The sequence below is a fragment of the Amphibalanus amphitrite genome, unplaced genomic scaffold, assembly GCF_019059575.1.
Source record: "Amphibalanus amphitrite isolate SeventyFive unplaced genomic scaffold, NRLGWU_Aamphi_draft 000027F_arrow, whole genome shotgun sequence".
In the NCBI taxonomy this organism is placed as follows: domain Eukaryota; kingdom Metazoa; phylum Arthropoda; class Thecostraca; order Balanomorpha; family Balanidae; genus Amphibalanus; species Amphibalanus amphitrite.
In genome coordinates, this window is record NW_024881523.1 from 279,103 (window position 1) to 295,887 (window position 16,785).

The 16,785-nt window shown below is 48.6% G+C and overlaps 2 protein-coding genes across 2 annotated transcripts in view; both read left to right on the top strand.

Moving 5' to 3' along the window:
• LOC122364767 (doublesex- and mab-3-related transcription factor C2-like) overlaps nucleotides 1–11,543 on the top strand; it is a 36,726-nt gene extending 25,183 nt beyond the window's left edge. Inside the window, exon 5 of the mRNA XM_043335486.1 lies at nucleotides 11,508–11,543. Within this exon, the coding sequence (XP_043191421.1) occupies nucleotides 11,508–11,543 (36 nt within the window). The remainder of the gene's footprint in view (nucleotides 1–11,507) is intronic.
• On the top strand, nucleotides 723–14,485 carry LOC122364771 (zinc finger protein ztf-16-like). Its single transcript, XM_043335499.1, has 3 exons — nucleotides 723–842; nucleotides 12,858–13,860; nucleotides 14,169–14,485. The coding sequence occupies exons 2-3, from the start codon at nucleotides 12,885–12,887 to the stop codon at nucleotides 14,483–14,485; spliced, it is 1,293 nt and encodes a 430-aa protein (XP_043191434.1). The 5' UTR covers nucleotides 723–842; nucleotides 12,858–12,884.
• Nucleotides 14,486–16,785: the final 2,300 nt, after the last annotated feature.

A 16,785-nucleotide genomic window follows, 5' to 3' on the forward strand; every position in this document is an offset into this window, starting at 1 on the left:
ACCCGCCCACCGCTGCCTACTGCATAGCTTAGCTCGCACCCCAAACAACAACCACCACTTCTGGCCCTCCCATTACCGCGGGACGGCCACCCGTTTAGCCCGCCAACTGCTTGTCACCGACCATCTCACCTACTGCCGGTCTTACCCCATCCTCTTCATTTAGGGTCAGCCTCAATAACTGGTCCACTGACCCACACAAGGTTTGAGAATCTGTCTCGTCACTCCTGAGTCCTGTTTCACTTGGACTATCACTTGGACGGTGATATGTCTATTCTCTTGATCGATTTGAATTCATTGACGGGTATCTACGCCTAGGCTTCCAGGAGGTATGAGATGAGACGTCAAGCCAGTTTGGAGTTTATTGTCGTTTACCTTGACGTCTATGATAAGCCACATTTCCATCCAGCTGGATGTTCCGGGTGGCGCCGCCCGACCACCACTCACTCTCCCCACCCCGCTCGTGTGCTGACCGTACACTGACCGCAGAGCGGCCGCCGCCAACCACATGGACACCGCACTCCTCTTCCCACGCTGCCGGCCTTACTTTCTTTTTCGGCGCGTGCGCCCGCCGGCGTCGCCGTACCACTATTCCACATCTGGTCCGGCGCGGCGGCCGACGAGCGCTGAAGGCCGGCGAGGAAGTGGGTCGGTCGGGCTGCCCGGCCGGCCGGGCGGGCACCGCCGTGCTCCGAGAGTGAAGTCGTACGGCGGCAGTGGTGGGTGGCGGACAGGTGTGCTGCCAGAGGTGCCGACTGCGGTCGGCCGCGGAGCCGAGACCATGCAGTGAGTGCGCGCAGTCCGGCGGTCATCTCTCCGCGTGGACTGATCAGGAGCACGGCCAGGTGAGTTGGGAGCTGGTTACGGAGACCTTAATTTGTCGGCGAAAAGGTTGGCTAATTACTTATGTCATGTCGTGTGTATCATTGGCGCTCAATGCAAACATCTTGCGGCAGTCCATTCTTCCAATGTCCGTTCATAATCAGCTTATCATAACCAATACAATAAACCGACGGTGTACCAGCTGTCGAGATTTTTTGTTAAATTAACAAATAAGAAACGGAAATCCATATGCATGTGTAAATCATGTGCGGGGTTCTCTAATATCACAAGACTGGATCGAACAATAGCGGGACAATGTGACGGTGAACAAATAAACGTGATAAATTGCGACTGAAACACGCAAACTATGTACGTAGTGTGTACAGTCCCCATCTCACAGCGTGGTAGGTATTCTTTTTTAACAAAACCAATAATAATACCAGTAAAACGCCTTTTGGGCGAAGAACGAGCGAGCGAGATAGTGAGCCCTGCACGTGCGGAAGGGCGAGAGGGTGCTTCCAACGGGCTTGCGCAAAGCACCCTTCTAACCGGTCGCTAGCGGTGTGCCAAATTTGAACGCAATCGGCCCAGCCGTTCCTGAGATCTGGAAGCGGCATTCTGCACGTGCGCACGTGCAAACGGGGTCCAAAATGACTTTTGCACGGCACCCTACTAACTGGTCCCCAACCGTGTACCAAATTTGAGCGCAATCGGCCCAGCCGTTCTCGAGATCTGGAAACGCCCCCTGCACGTGCGCACGTGCAGTAGCACCCCAACCGCAACACATGGGAATGCATTGCCTGGTGGGTGCCTACCTGTATGCCAAGTTTCAGCGAAATCGCCCCAGTAATTACCGAGTTACTGAAATGGGAACAAATTTGGCACCTCCTATTGTTGTATTTTGCACGTGCACTGGGGGTGACCCACATACACCGAGAGTATCCTATTTTGGGTAGAAGGGATGCTGCTACCCTACAAAAATTACCGCAAGTCAATCGCCCAAGCGGCTGCTGAGATATGAGCCTCTCAAAATCACTACTTTTGCAAAACACCTTGAACACCCTTGACTTTTCACGTGGCACGTGCCACGACGGTCACCGAGATGTATCAAAAGTAGTCAATTACGGTATAGAAGGGATGGGGCTACCCAACAAAAAAGACCGCAGGCCAATCGGTCCAGCGGTTGCTGAGATATAAGCATCTCAAAAGCGTTACAGGCCGGGCCGGGCCGGGCCGGGCCGGGCCGGGCCGCTCATACTGAGATTTTTCCGTTATATTGAAAAGACTCACTTCGCTCGCTGCGCTCGCTCGCTCGTAAAGAGGCCATGTTATCAGTCGATCGGAACTCATTGCACGAGATGCGCCATACTCCACTCCTTCGATTGCGTATCATAGAATAAATTATATGCTTATTGTGACAATAAAAGGAAAAATTTGTTTTAGGATAAATATATACATTTGTGTATTATTGCCAAACTGGGTAGAAAATGTATGCATTGATGAGCACAATCGAAGGTGTGGATCCTCGCGCGTCGTGGTGTTACGATTTCCGAGTGACCGATAACATAACCTTCGAGCTATTCTCGGTTTTGTCGAAAAAAGAATACCTACCACGCAGCCTGCAGAGGGCTGTAATGAATCGATCGAGAGGAAGCAGTGATGCGTAATTGACGCTATAATTGTATGTACATACGAGTATAACTCTGTGAGTGATGGATATTATGACTGGACGTGCACTCACTTTGGATTGTAAGTAGGAGGGCGTAGCCGGTGCAACAAAATGTGAGACGTGTAATGAGAAGACGCCGAAATGTTCTAGTGCAGACCCCGTGTAAAGGGGATGCGTACCAATGCACTACGATACGCTGCATCGATATGGTGTCTAGGTGTTTTGCACAAATCAAGGTTCAATTTGAATCAATCTTGAGGACTTTTAGATTATATGGTGTCAGGAACTTGATAATTTACGCGTAAATGGCCGTTTGGCAGCGTGAGGCAGGTTGAGGGAAGGTAATAATAGCCAAGTATTTAGGCAATCAATGCATGGATAAGGAGGAAAGCACATGCACACCAAAGCATATCATACATATCAAGCATATCACACCTCACTCATCAGCATAGGTATCTGACTCTGTGTAGCATAAACATCTGATAAGTAGGTAGGTACTTACCCGCCATATGCCCACATTTTGGATCAATATAAATCGTAGACGTTGAATCGTCACGAATAGGCATATTCGTGACGATCCAATTAGGTACAGCCGTTCACCTATTGGTGAACGGCTATTCTAATTGATGCCACACTCGAGTTATTTATATCTCTTTACAATATGATAAAAAATATGTGTGACATCTTTAGATGGATTGGAATTTTCTTTCATTGTTTATTGCTTTTATTTTCTATTCCTTTGACAAGGTGAAGGTTATATCAAAGTCAATGAAAATAGCCAAATTGATAACAACCAGACGTTTCGGCTATCAAGTATGTTTTAATCATTGCCGATGCTCAAAGTATACCTGTGCACATACCACATACCTACCTCGGGCCATGCCTATCGGTTTTCTCTAAACGGTCGAGATGGACGCATGTAGGTACACGACATCACCACCGTTTCACCAAAAACTGAGCTTTTGGGGTAAGCGAGTGGGTCTGCCGTCATGGGACACGACGAATGACACCTAATTTAAGGTCTCAGGTCAACCGATGACCACTGAGGTCACGTGAATAACTCAAAGGTTTAATTCTGATGCTCTTAGTAACGTCGGTAAAACTGTCGCAAAATAAAGAAAACAATTCGCAAAACAACTCCGTCAATTTCATTGAAATATAGTATCAGTACCAACAAATCGCATTTCTCGGGATTCTTATACGGGGTTTGGTGTTTGCTTTGTTTTCAAATGAGCAAACATAAATAAACTGTCTACGAATAATTTTGTTCGCGAACAAGTGATCTCACCTGCCATTTGCCAAATTGTAGCGAAAAAAAACCAGAGAACAGCTCGCGAACGTTTATGAACTGTTCGCGAACACGGTGCAGAGGGGTGGATAAGACCCTTGCTTCGCTACGAGTCAAAGCAACTGATATCCGATTTTAAGGTCTCATGCTAACCGGTAACTCCTGAAGTGTCCTGAAGTGTAAGTCTCAAGTGTCCCAATGAGTAGAGGTTTAGTTTTGGGTAAATAACTTCGCCACAAACGGTGCCAGAGCAGCAATGGTGGCACCATCGTGCTCGTCGTGGCCAGGCGCGTCAAATGATACACTTTTGTGTGGGTTAGGTCAGTTTAGGATGATGACCTCAGATCAAGGTCAGATTCAGGTCAAAGCCACTCGGGTTACAAAGCTGCTTGGTGGATGTCGTGCTTCATTACTATTCGATGTAGCAGTTGTTTCTGAGTCAATTGATGGCTCAACCGACTCGCCAGCTAAATTTGAGCGGGAGTTATTAGCAAAAAAGTCCGATTGCAACAAACAACCCCAGTGACGTCTTACATGACGCTATGCAAGGTCGGAAATGCATAGTTAAAGCCTCAGCGTTGAAAGAATAATTATAAGTCACGATTCCATGTGCTTGAGATAAGATTGATGCGTTTGCACAATACATAAAACATGCCTGCAACCGTGTATGTCACTGTATACGACTAATAACGCGAAAGATATCAGAAAAAAATGCTTTGCTCATGAACGTTCATGAACGTGAACTGCTCGTAAACAGATAATGGTTCGTGAACATGTGACCTTGAATTAAAGAATTCGTTAAGCATCAAAGAAACAAAATACAAACAAAGAAGCAAGCAGACAAACAAACGCAGTTCATGAACTGTTGTTCACGAACAAGTTCACGAACAACTTTTATAAACACGAAACCCTGTTTTGATACTTATCTGTTATCTGGGGCTATCTGGATTCTGGGGTTATACTTATCTGTTAGACTTGCGATCTCAGTGAACCATCATAAAGCAAGGAACAATTTTTTTTTTTAAATCCTGCTTAGAATAAACGTGTCAAAACCACGTCAAAATCGCAAGATATTTTCAGAAACATGACAGACCTTTATGTGCGATGTACATATGTAAGAGGTGTGATTGATAGCCAGAAGTTACCCAACAGGTCATGAGGCCATAAAAGGTCACCAGCAGTTGTTTCGACAATAACTTTTGGTGAAGCCATCAGTCATGTTAGAGCGATTAACCCGCGCCCCGTTGGGCTCTGCCGAGCAACGCAGCCGTTTACAGGCATTTCAAGAAATGCGTTGTAAAATCGAGTCAAATGCATTTCATTGAAAATCATCGATGAGGAAATGTTCTTGGGGGGGGGGGGGCCATTTTGGCCCCCCCCTAAGATCTCGAGAACCACGCAACCTAGCGACAAGCGGCAAACGGTGTTGGATAGCCCTATCAGGGAACTACCTTGTGACCCAATTTTATTGACCTAGGTCAAACCGATTACGTCACAGGTCAGGTCAAAGGTCCAATTTTCACCGTTTACAGGCATTTCAAGAAATGCGTTGTAAAATCGAGTCAAATGCATTTCATTGAAAATCATCGATGAGGAAATGTTCTTCAAACACATATTTTGCTATTTGAGGTCACTGATACCAGGTCAGGTCACAGAGGTCAGGTCACTGGGGGGTCACAATATGAAAGTGTCGTGTGATACATGTTTTATGGTCCATTTTACATGACAAATGCGATTATGTGGGTCAGGCAGCCTTTGGGGCCAGCTTAGGTCACGTTTTGGTCAAGGTCAGGTCAAGGTCAGGTCAAGGTCAGGTCAAATTAGGTCAAATTTCAAAGTTGATATTTTTGCATAAACTGGGTATCGAATCGATGCAGCTCGTCACGGGGAGTTCAATGGTGGTCTTTGTTTTGCCGTACGTCGTCTAGAATCACTAAAAATTGAGTTCAAAAATTTGACGTCATCTTTTTTGAACAGTTTTTTCGCTATAACTTGGCCAAAAAACGAGATATCGATCTGAAATTTGGTATGTATATAGAAAAGCGCACGGACTATCATATATATTCCGGTTTTTTTCGAAATTCGGAAAATTTTTGGATTTTTTAAAAGTTTTTCTAAAAAAATCAATTTTTTGAATTTTTGGGGGCCAAAAACCCAAAATTTTGAAAATCCGAGATAGCAGTTTTGTAGCGCCGCTTTTTGTCTACTAGACCATATAAAGAACTTTGAAATTGCTTGATAACTGTAGATTTGGTGAGCGTTTAAAGCTTGCATGTTTTTTGCTCATTTTCTCTCGAACATGACCTCAGTTTGACCTCAATAACTCCTGACCTAAGGTGACCTAAGACTTGAAATTTGGTGTGAAGGTGTCAAATTGATGCCCGGGAAGGTACTGAAAATTTGGCGGCGCTGCGCGCCGCCGTTTTCTTGCTATTCAGGAAAAACCACAGGGGGGGGCCAAAATGGCCCCCCCCAACGGGGCGAGGGTTAAAGCACGCGGAATGTGTCCATCTCAACAGTATAGATCGATTGACATGCAGCATATCCTTTTTTGGCCAGGTCATACCTATCGTCAAGCTGACTTATCCACTATCCAGGTAAAATAAGGCATAGTTAAATCGACGCGTGTCAAGAAGAAAGACACGATGGCGGTAAGATCATACATTGATTGAGCCTTGAATAGGCAACTGCTAAAATTTTCGGCAAAGTCCGTCCATTTTGGCGGCTTTGGTCCCACCATGGCGAAGTTGGCTGTGACCCACACCTGCAAGGCTTTAAGCAAGGTTAACGTCATGCTGCAGACAAGCTTTTTGGCCTACGTCAGTGATTTTCATAAGCTTCCTTGTGGCAATTATTTGTCGTATAAAAAGGTTGGTGTGCAGCGGCTTCTACGTACATGTACATGTACCTAATGTGCAAATGCTACATTAGGCCGTATATTCCATGGAATGAAGCCCAATCCCGTAGTATAGCTGGTGGAGCGCTTGAGACTACCCTGGCCTGGCGGTGAAAGCCCGCGGATTGAAGTCTCTCCGCTTGCTCTCCGCAATCGCTAATACGTGGCACGTGCATAATACGACACCGATGGCTTGCGGTTGGCGATAGCAGCCACAGCCAGTTGATGTCACTGAGAGGGACTGACTTCTTTAGTTATCTGGATGGTCGATGGCGCCCACTGTTCGTTCAGCTTCAAAATTCTCCTAGCTCAACGAAATTGGCTTAGGTACCATTCTGTTGTTTGCAAATTGACACAAATAAGGCAATTGACTATATGCAGTGCAGTGCAGTTTCAGAATTCAGCCAACTTTATTTCCCGGCCGTATTATCCACTTAACCCGCGCCCTGATGGGGGGCCATTTTGGCCCCCCCTGTGGTTTTTCTTAAATAGCGAGAAAACGGCGGCGCGCAGCGCCGCCAAATTTTGGGTACCTTACCGGACATCAATTTGACACCTTCACACAAAATTTCAAGTCACAGGTCACCTCAGGTCAGGAGTTATTGAGGTCAAACTGAGGTCATGTTCGAGTAAATATGAGCAAAAAACATGACATCTTGAAACGCTCACCAATTCTACAGTTAACAAGCAATTTTAAAGTTCTTTATGTGGTTGTGTAGACAAAAGACGGCGCTACAAAACTGCTATCTCGGATTTTCGAAATTTTGGGATTTTGACCCCCAAAAATAAAAAAATGATTTTTTTTACAAAAACTCAAAAAATTTCCAAAAATTTTTCGAATTTCGAAAAAACCGGAATATATGTGATAGTCCCTGCGCTCTTCGATATACATACCAAATTTTAGATAGATACCTCTTTTTTGGCCAAGTTATAGCGAACAAACTGTTAAAAATTGATGACGTCAAATTTTTGAACTCAATTTTTAGGAATTTTAGACCTCGTAGCGCAAAACGGAGACCACCATTGAACTCCCCGTGACGAGCTACATCGAATCGATACCCATTTTATGCAAAAATATCAACTTTGAAATTTGACCTAATTTGACCTGACCTTGACCTGACCTTGACCTGACCTTGACCAAAACGTGACCTAAGCTGGCCCTTAAGTCTGTCTGACCCACATAATCGCATTTGTCATGTAAAATGGACCATAAAACATGTATCACACGACACTTTCATATTGTGACCCCCCAGTGACATGACCTCTGTGACCTGACCTGGTATCAGTGACCTCAGATAGCAAAATATGTGTTTGAAGAACATTTCCCTATCGATGATTTTCAATGAAATGCATTTTACACGATTTTACAACGCATTTCTTGAAATGCCTGTAAACGGTGAAAATTCGACCTTTGACCTGACCTGTGACGTCATCGGTTTGACCGAGGTCAATGAAATTGGGTCACAAGGTAGTTCCCCGTTGGGGCTATCCAACACCGTTTACCGCTTGTCGCTATGTTGCGTGGTTCTCGAGATCTGAGGGGGGGCCAAAATGCCCCCCCCCCCATCAGACCGCGTTGCTCGGCAGACCCCATCTGGGCGCGGGTTAAAAACTAAGAAAAATGATTCAGTGAAAGTAATGATGCCTATTTCGTCCCTGGTTCTAGGCGGGAAATAAGAATGCAGTGTCTGGATTATCGAATGCCGATTAGCTAAGTATGTACAGTCCACAGCAGAAGTAATGTGTGGTTTCAGTCATGGGTAGGGGAAGCCGGGGGAAGCCCGGCATAGTAAGCTCTTTTTCATTTTTATTACATACCATACGTGCTGTATAAAATGTTGATATCCTGTTAGCTAGCTAAGTTCATTGGCCGTGTTTTCCCAAAAATTCGGTTTCGTGGAATAAGTATAAGGTTGAGAAAATCGAGTTTTAAAAAAGTGTTGATTTTTCTGGGGTAAGCCCGGCATAGGGGTAACGCCGGCCACCTCCCCAGCGCTTTACAACGAGTTGATGAAACCATTATGTGTCTTCCAAATATTAACGGAAAGTGAAATATTAAGGTACTGATAAGCTCTGGACATCTTAGAGTTTATGTCACTACTGGTATTTTAGCTAGCGTCTACCACATATACAGTACAGGTCGATGAAAATCGTGATACAAAATTGACAAAAAATGTGTATTTCAAAATTCCTTAAAATTTATTTTTCTTTTTACCTTAATGTATCATATTGCATATCATTCGACTCGGCTGATGAAGAAGAACACAACGACACCATTTTTGAAGCTCTAGCTTCATTGTCTGTCGCGTTATCTGCAAAAACGTAGTTTGACCCTAGTTGACCTTAAGTGACATGACTGGCTTTGTCTATGATGACATGTTTATTTTCGAAATTTATCTTTGATCTAGGTGTAAACCAAACCTGCTCAGTACCTATTATATCATGGAAAACAGTGGTTTAGTGGCATTGCTCTCGGTTGGGGGTATGCTTGGCCACTCGCCCGGGGTTACCCCAATGTGCTAATTTTTATTTTAGAACAGCGATATTCGAAAAAAATGTCATACTTAAGCCAGTCTGCCTCGTCACCCCTCACTACAAACACTTAAACGGTCCTTACATAACATTCGTATAAATATTAGTACTGTATGGTATAACATTAACAGTGCAACATATCTCACTTTTTAGCTAAAAACCCTTAAAATATCATTTTTGCGCTATAACTTTAACCCGCGCCCGGATGGGGGTCCTGGATTTCCACGCCCTGCTGGGGGGGGGGGGGTGTTTGAACACCCCCCCCTTGTAACTCGGCTCCTGGGCCACGTAGCGATACGCGGAAGGCGGCGTTCGAAAGAGCGTCAAAAATAATGACGAAATCACTTCGGTCAATTTTTTGGTCAGGTCAAAGGTCAGGTCACCAGAGGTCATTGAAGGCAAAATTTCGCCGATTTCCAGGTCGAATGGCGAAAATTTCCAAGAAGCCAACGTATAACTCGGGAACCAATAGAGCTACAGCGCCGCGGAAAAGCGCATTCGATAGCCCTATTAACGCCCTTTCTGAGTAATTCTCTCAGATTTGACCTAACATCAACGGTTTTGCCTGCAGGGGGCAAAAACTACAAAAATAGCCGATTTTTTTGGAAACAGTTTTTCTGCAATAACTTTTGACCCAAGCCCTGTACGAGCTTACTTTTACCGGCATCGTGTTCCTCTCGTCAAGACGCATCGAATGAACTATAACTTGACCTTGAAAGGTCAACTTGAAAATTTGACCTCAGGTCAAGGTCATGACCTGACCGGAAAGGGTCATGTTGCATATCAGTCGATCCGTATCGTCGAGCTGAACACATCTAAGGCGTTTTCATCGCTCTAGCATGCCTCTATCAAAAGTTATTTGCGAAAAACTGTTAGATACCATTCGTGACCTAAGATGACCTCAGGGCATAAACAAGGGTCACGGACACCATTTTCATGTTCAGTGTGTCTTAACCACTTGTAATTCGGTGTTTGGGAGTGTTTATAATGTCTTTCATCCAAAAGAGGCGCATTTCAATTTTCTCCCATTGACTTATAATGGGGAGGTCGCAAAATTGACCTGACCTTAGGTCATCGATATCAAAATTCTGAGATATACATTTTGTACATGCTATTGCTCTTAGCAATCGCTGAAAGTTTCAAAGCGATCGGTCACTCGGTGTAGCTATGACAGACATTGAAACTTTTTATGAGGTGAGGTCACTTCAAGTGACCTGGTGACCTGACCTTGAATGACCTTGGTCTGAAATTTTCACAACATGTGTAGAATTGATGTATGATAAGGTGTACCAAAAACGGCGGCGCTCCGCGCCGCCATTTTTGAGATATTCGCGAAAAACCACAAGGGGGGGGTGTTCAAACACCCCCCCCAGCAGGGCGCGGGTTAACAATATGCAATTTTTGTTAGCCTTAACTTTTTTGCTGGCGTTACCTTAGTTGCCACGCTGAAAGGACAAACAGTTGAGCATTTTATTGTGAATAATTTAGCCGGAAACGGGGTGGCCGGGCTTTCCCCGCGCCCGGGCTTCCCCCGGCTTCCCCTATGTTCTGCTTCTGAAGCCTAGGAACGATCAGCCATACTGCAACGAGACTTTAAATGTAGCTTACATGTATCTTCACCCTTGCAGCTACAACTTTACCTATCTATTGACGTCTTCTTTTCAATCAGTCCGCATTTAAAAATCGTCGGTCAAAGCCATCCGTTGCGATTGGTAAAACCACACATTACTTTAGCGGTGGGCTGTACCTGTCGACTATTGAACACCAGCCAACTCTAACGTTAGAATGCACCTCTATGTATACCTACATATAATCCAATAAGAATAAGAAGAATAGAATAAGAATCCAAACTACTAGTTTGGATTCTTATTCTCATAGAAATGCAGCCGACTTGTTTTACTTTCAACCAGACGAAGAAACCACGAAAAGAACACGGAGTAGGGTAAGGTGCCTAATTAGCGATCCTTTCCTATTTGCGACCTACCTCCCTACAGAAAAACTGGCAGGAGAAAACGGGGTAAAAACATTGTCAAAAGGTCAGCCATACTTTGTTTATCAAATTAAATTCTTTTCCGGTTGTCGGTGTTTCTGGTGGGACGTTTCAGGTGAGTTTAAATAAAAATGACGAGTTTCTTATCCAAAACGTGTGTATTTGGGCCCTCTCTGATGAAAAACGATGCACATTAGGATGGTGCACCTTTTTTATTCTGAACCTTGTCCTCCGCGGGCTAACGATCATTTCCACCAAATAGTCGTCGTTGAGGACAAGTCCTCGTTCGGACTGCACCCGCCACCCTCTTCAGGGTGACCGCTTCGAGGCGCAGGACTCGTTGGCCTAAGCAACGGGACCTTTCCGCTCAATGGTTGGAGCGGAAACTATTTTGTGACGGAAACTAAAACGCTCCGCACAACTATTTTGTCTTTCTATAGCTCTGCAATTTCCACGTCAGACCAAAAAAAAACCTGCCCCCCCCCCCTTCTAGAAAGACGTGAGCGTCACGGTGACCGGCGCGATGGAGGTGGCTAGATCTGCCGAAGATAACCGCGGTGGGCACTTTCAACAGACCACTATGCACCCACAATAGGTCACTGGGAAGTGCGGCACCCACGCTCGGTAGCATCGGCCCGGCAACAGCCCGCCGGGCACCTGCAAACTGTATCAACCCGCCGGGCAACTACCAACTGCAGCAGGCCGCCGGGCACCTACGATCTGCATCAGGCCGCCGGGCTCCTATAATCTACATCAGGCCGCCGGGCACCTACAATCTACATCTGGCCACCGCGCCGGGCTGGCAATCTGCACCCACAGCAATCAGTGGGCCGCCGCGCTGGCAGGCAGGGCGCTGACCTGTCCACGCCGCCCGCCGTTCGCCGGCCCGGCGCGGTGCGGCGCGCTCACTGCTGAATGGGAGCACCGTGACACTTCGGGGCCGGGCCGGGCGTCTCGCGTGCCCCGCCAGAAAGCGGGCCGCACGGCCGGTTGTAGGCCAGCCAGCGCAGCCGGACATGGGTTTGGGGTCGAGGGTCGACCGGGCTCAGCCCGACTCGGTCCCAATACAGACGGGCAGACAGGGACTGGTGCTGTATCACAGGCATCCAGGACTGGCTCGGGATTGGTCTGCATCACGGATTTAATCAGACACACGGACAGAGACTGACTGTGTTACCACGGACAGTGACTGCTGTGCAGTCTACTGTGCAATGTGCTCAGAAAGCGCTCGACCCATAGGCATCACTGCATTATAATATATACTAGGGATTATAATTGTGTCGTACTGCATTATTCTGGCCATATGATGAAACATTCTTATGCCCGTGCATCTCAAGATTTACACGTTCCGGTGAACAGTCCCATTTGATACCTTCAAACCCGATCCTAAAATAAATTATCCGTTTTTATGTTTTGCCATGCTTTGTTATATAATGCCGAATAATGCTTACTAAAACTCTTACAAACGATCGTTTTATTTTTGCCTTAGTGTTAGTGTCCGGTTGTGGAATTACTTTTAAAGCGCGTGCCGTGTGACATCAACTTTTCAGTCAACCACGAACCGATGACGGTGCCTCAGCTTCTCTCCTGGCCAGTCACCTATGTCGGGACATTCTCTCGGCAGGATGCGACTCTGTGTTGACCTCACGTGCCCGTCTTTCAGACCGGAGTCTGGTGAGCCGCGGCAGCGATGGCGGCCGCGCTGGCCGGCGAGCAGCTGCAGCCGGACGACCTCAGCGTGCGGCCCGGTCGCCGGGCCGACTCGGCCTCCCCTCCGCCGGCGCCACCGACCCCGTTCTCGCAGCTGAGTCGGCTCCTGCAGGCGGGAGGAGCGCCCGAGCCGCCCGCCCCGGCCGCACCACTGCGCTGCCCCACCGAACACTGCACCTTCGAGACGTTCAGTCGGGCCGCGCTCGAGGCACACGCGCGCGGACACGACAGCCGCCGGCTCTATGAGTGCGACGTGTGCCAGCTGCGCTTCACCAACGGCGCCAACCTCCGCCGGCATCGGATGAGGCACACGGGCTTCAAACCGTACGAGTGCCGCGCTTGTAGCAAGCGCTTTTTCCGTCGTGACCACTTGCTCGAACATATGAGCACGCATGCGAAGGCAGCCGGTCGCCGCCTGCCCTGGCAGTGTCCCGTCTGCGCCAAAGGCTTCCAGAGGCAGATCGCTATGCGCGCTCATTACCAGAACGAGCACGTGCGGGAGGCGGCCGCCGGCGTGCAGTGCCGATTGTGCGGGTACGCCGCTGCCTCAGCGCACGCCCTGCACGCCCACCTGGCCGCACAGCACGGTCTGCAGGTGGGCGCGGCGCCGACACCGGCTCCGGCACCGGCACACCTCCTTCTGGCGCCGCTGGAGCTGCGTGCCGAGCCAGAGTCGCCGCCCGGGTCGCCCCGTCCTTCCCAGGTGTCACCCAACAGCTCGACACAGGCGTCGCCGGGCAGTCCTGCCGATCCGGGCCCAATGGCGGGCCCCGCGCCAACTGTTGTCAAGACGGAGCCGCGGGAGCCGCCGGTGTCTGCCGAGGAGCATCAGGACCAACAGGAAGATAGAGAAGAGGAGGAAGAGGAGGGAGAGGACGAGGAGCAGCGGGAGAACGGGCCGGCCGCGGGCGCTCCTCTGCTGGTGCGCCGAGCACCCGGACTGCAGTCCACAAACGGTGAGTTGGAGAGCAACTGAGCCTCCGGTAGCTTAGGAAGACTCAAGTGTGTCGTTAAAGGGTAGTTTCTGATTCGTCAGTAATAATTTCATGTCAAGTAAACCGATTAATTTATAGGCAGCCTGTTGAATCGTGTCGAAGGTTATTTTATTTTTTGTCAAACAATCAAACAGGTTCACGATAAAATTACCCGTCTCAGTAATGTTCAATGGTCCTTTTGTGGTAAAATTGCGTTCTTTTTTTCCATTAACACGAAATTCGGAGGCACTACCGGCCTGTAACTGACGGCGTTCCGCCTCTGTCGGCAGTGGGCGCCGGATCTCCGTCGGAACCGGCCGGCGGAGGCGGCGGCTCGGACCGGGCGCCGGCGCCCTCCCAGCTGCGCTCACTGCTCCAGGAGCGGCGGCCGACCGTGGGCCGCGCCAGCCCGGCCGCCCTGCTCGCCGGCCGGCGCACCACCCACCTCTGCACCTTCTGCGGCATCCTGTTCCCCGACCAGACCCTCTACTTCATGCACAAGGGCTGCCACGCCGAGAACAACCCCTGGAAGTGTAACATCTGCTCGGAGGTGTGCCACAATGTGTACGAGTTCAATTCGCATCTTCTGAGCCAGTCGCACCAGTGATATGACGGTGACCGAACTGATGTAACAAGACACAACTGACGTTCAGTGACGTGACTGATATGGACTGATTGTGACTGCCGACTGCGCGGCGCTCTAATTGGACTGGGTGCGCTCATGAACGGGTGTTGAACTCGGGCGCCGGTTGTGGACCGGCCGGTTTCCCGGCGTCGGGCCCGGCCGGCGCCGCCGGTAGAGTGGCCGTTTTTCCGGGCGTCTCGGGCGCGGCCGGCCACGGGCCACCTCCGGTTGGTCTCGTTTTCAATGAGGTCACCGCCGCCTCTGTGGGTCAGCGGGCCACGGGCGGCGCCGGCGGCCGGCGGCCGACTCGGAGCGACGCGCTGCTGTCACCCGGCGCCGGGGCATCGGCCGGCCGGGAAAGTGGCAAAATGACGTAATACGGTACAAGGTGATAGCCGCTTCACCCATTTTTGTACAATCACTCATTGATGGTAGGTATGAATGCGTTGTGTCTTATTGTGGATCAAGCCATTGAGTGGTTTGTTATTGCACTCATTATTTATTTTAAATGACAACTCATGTGTGGTAGGATGATCGCGAAAAATGACAATAATATGAAAAGTGTGATCGATAAGTGACGAAGACATGTGCATTGTTCAATTGTCACAAGCTAGTAGAAACGGGGGCGCGAAAGGGGCCACGAATCCACCGACTACCGAGGTATAACACTTCTCATGGGTATCTGTTTCATATGTACTTTCCGTAGCCAAGTAGCGGCGTAGAATAGTATTCCCCGTCATTTTGTATCTTCTTATTGTTGTTATTGACTATTGTTGTTTGTTGGAGAGATGGCACAGTCGTGCTTCTTTGATTTCACGCCGTCGTGAATTCTGCGTTCCAAGGCCGAAACGGGGCTGCCCAATGCTGCGCTCAATGCGAGCGTTGGCGCGCAGAAAGACGATTTGAAAATATGCGCCGGGTGAGAACAGCTACCGAGAGGCTGGGAGTTCACCCCACCGAACCACCGTCCTAATTGTGATATTGTCTGTCCGGCTTCGATAGACAGTGCCGTGAAGCCAAACGACCACCAGACTGCCCCCCTACTGCCAGACTGGCCTCCGACTACTGCCAGACTAGCTCCAGACGACTACCACCAGACTGACCCAGACTACAACCAGACGCCGCATCCGCCCCACTCCGACCTACATGGACAGACCAAACGGTCGCACAAAGCCTCATCACTCGCCTTTTATCCCCAAGTACCCTCGCAAACACAATTCAAGCCCATTTTCCCTGATGATCCACTAAGAGCCCTCGGTAAGCCAGGATGACGACGCTGGACTGGCCGGACCGGTTCATTAACTCCAAACAACGTTACTTTGGTCTGCTCTCGGGAGCTTATCCCTCCCCTCTCTCATAAGACGGACCGAACACCTTCACACTTACCGGTCTGTTACACCAAACAAAGCGTTCATGCACCATATGAACATACCGACCAGTGTTTGAGACCTCCATCTTACCATTTAACAGAATCCCACCATATACTCGTACATATGTAGATAAGAGACTTAACTATCCCGACTCATCATAAAGATACCCCATCAGACAGACTACATCATCCCATCAGACAGACTCCACCCCACTCCATCAGACTCCCCCGTCCCATTAGACAGACTCCCCGCCCCACAAGACAGACTCCTCGTCCCACTACAGACTCCACCATCCCATCAGACTCCCACATCCCACTAGACAGACCCCACAACCCCATCAGACTTCCCCGTCACACAAGACAGACTCCCCGTCCCACTAGACATCAGACAGGCCCATGCCCCTCCCTCCCACCGAGATATACATCACCACATGACCTGCCGCCAAACGCGCACCAATCGCGCCGTTACGCCGATGCGTTGTTGATTTGTCACGTTACGATGTGGTTGTTACGATATGGTTGTTACGATGTGGTTGTTACGATGTGGTTCTAGAACTGTTGATCTGTAGTGTTCTCGAAGGCCGTGAAATCAATACACTGCCTCCTTCGGACGGATGACAAACCTTGTGTGAATATTGGGTAAAGATTGGCAGACGATTGCCCGATTCTTTCAAAGTCACTTGAAACATCCCGGTAATTATCACAGCTTTGAAGCATTTATGTGTTTTCTGGAATGGTGTGTCATGCCAATAAGGGCGATTTAACTTTTTTTTTAGAAACAAATTACAAGACGAGCACATGCAAATGTAAAAGGCAAAATCCTGATGTATAGGTATTACTCGACTCGTCTAGCTTCTTTTAGCCCGCTCCACTCGTATGCGCTAGCAAACCATCACCAAATGTGATACGGTTA

Coding starts and splice junctions, on each gene's coding strand:
- LOC122364771 (XM_043335499.1), top strand. CDS start 12,885: ATGGCGGCCGCGCTGGCCGGCGAGCAGCTGCAGCCGGACGACCTCAGC. Junction 13,861..14,168: donor CGGACTGCAGTCCACAAACG/GTGAGTTGGAGA, acceptor CTCTGTCGGCAG/TGGGCGCCGGATCTCCGTCG.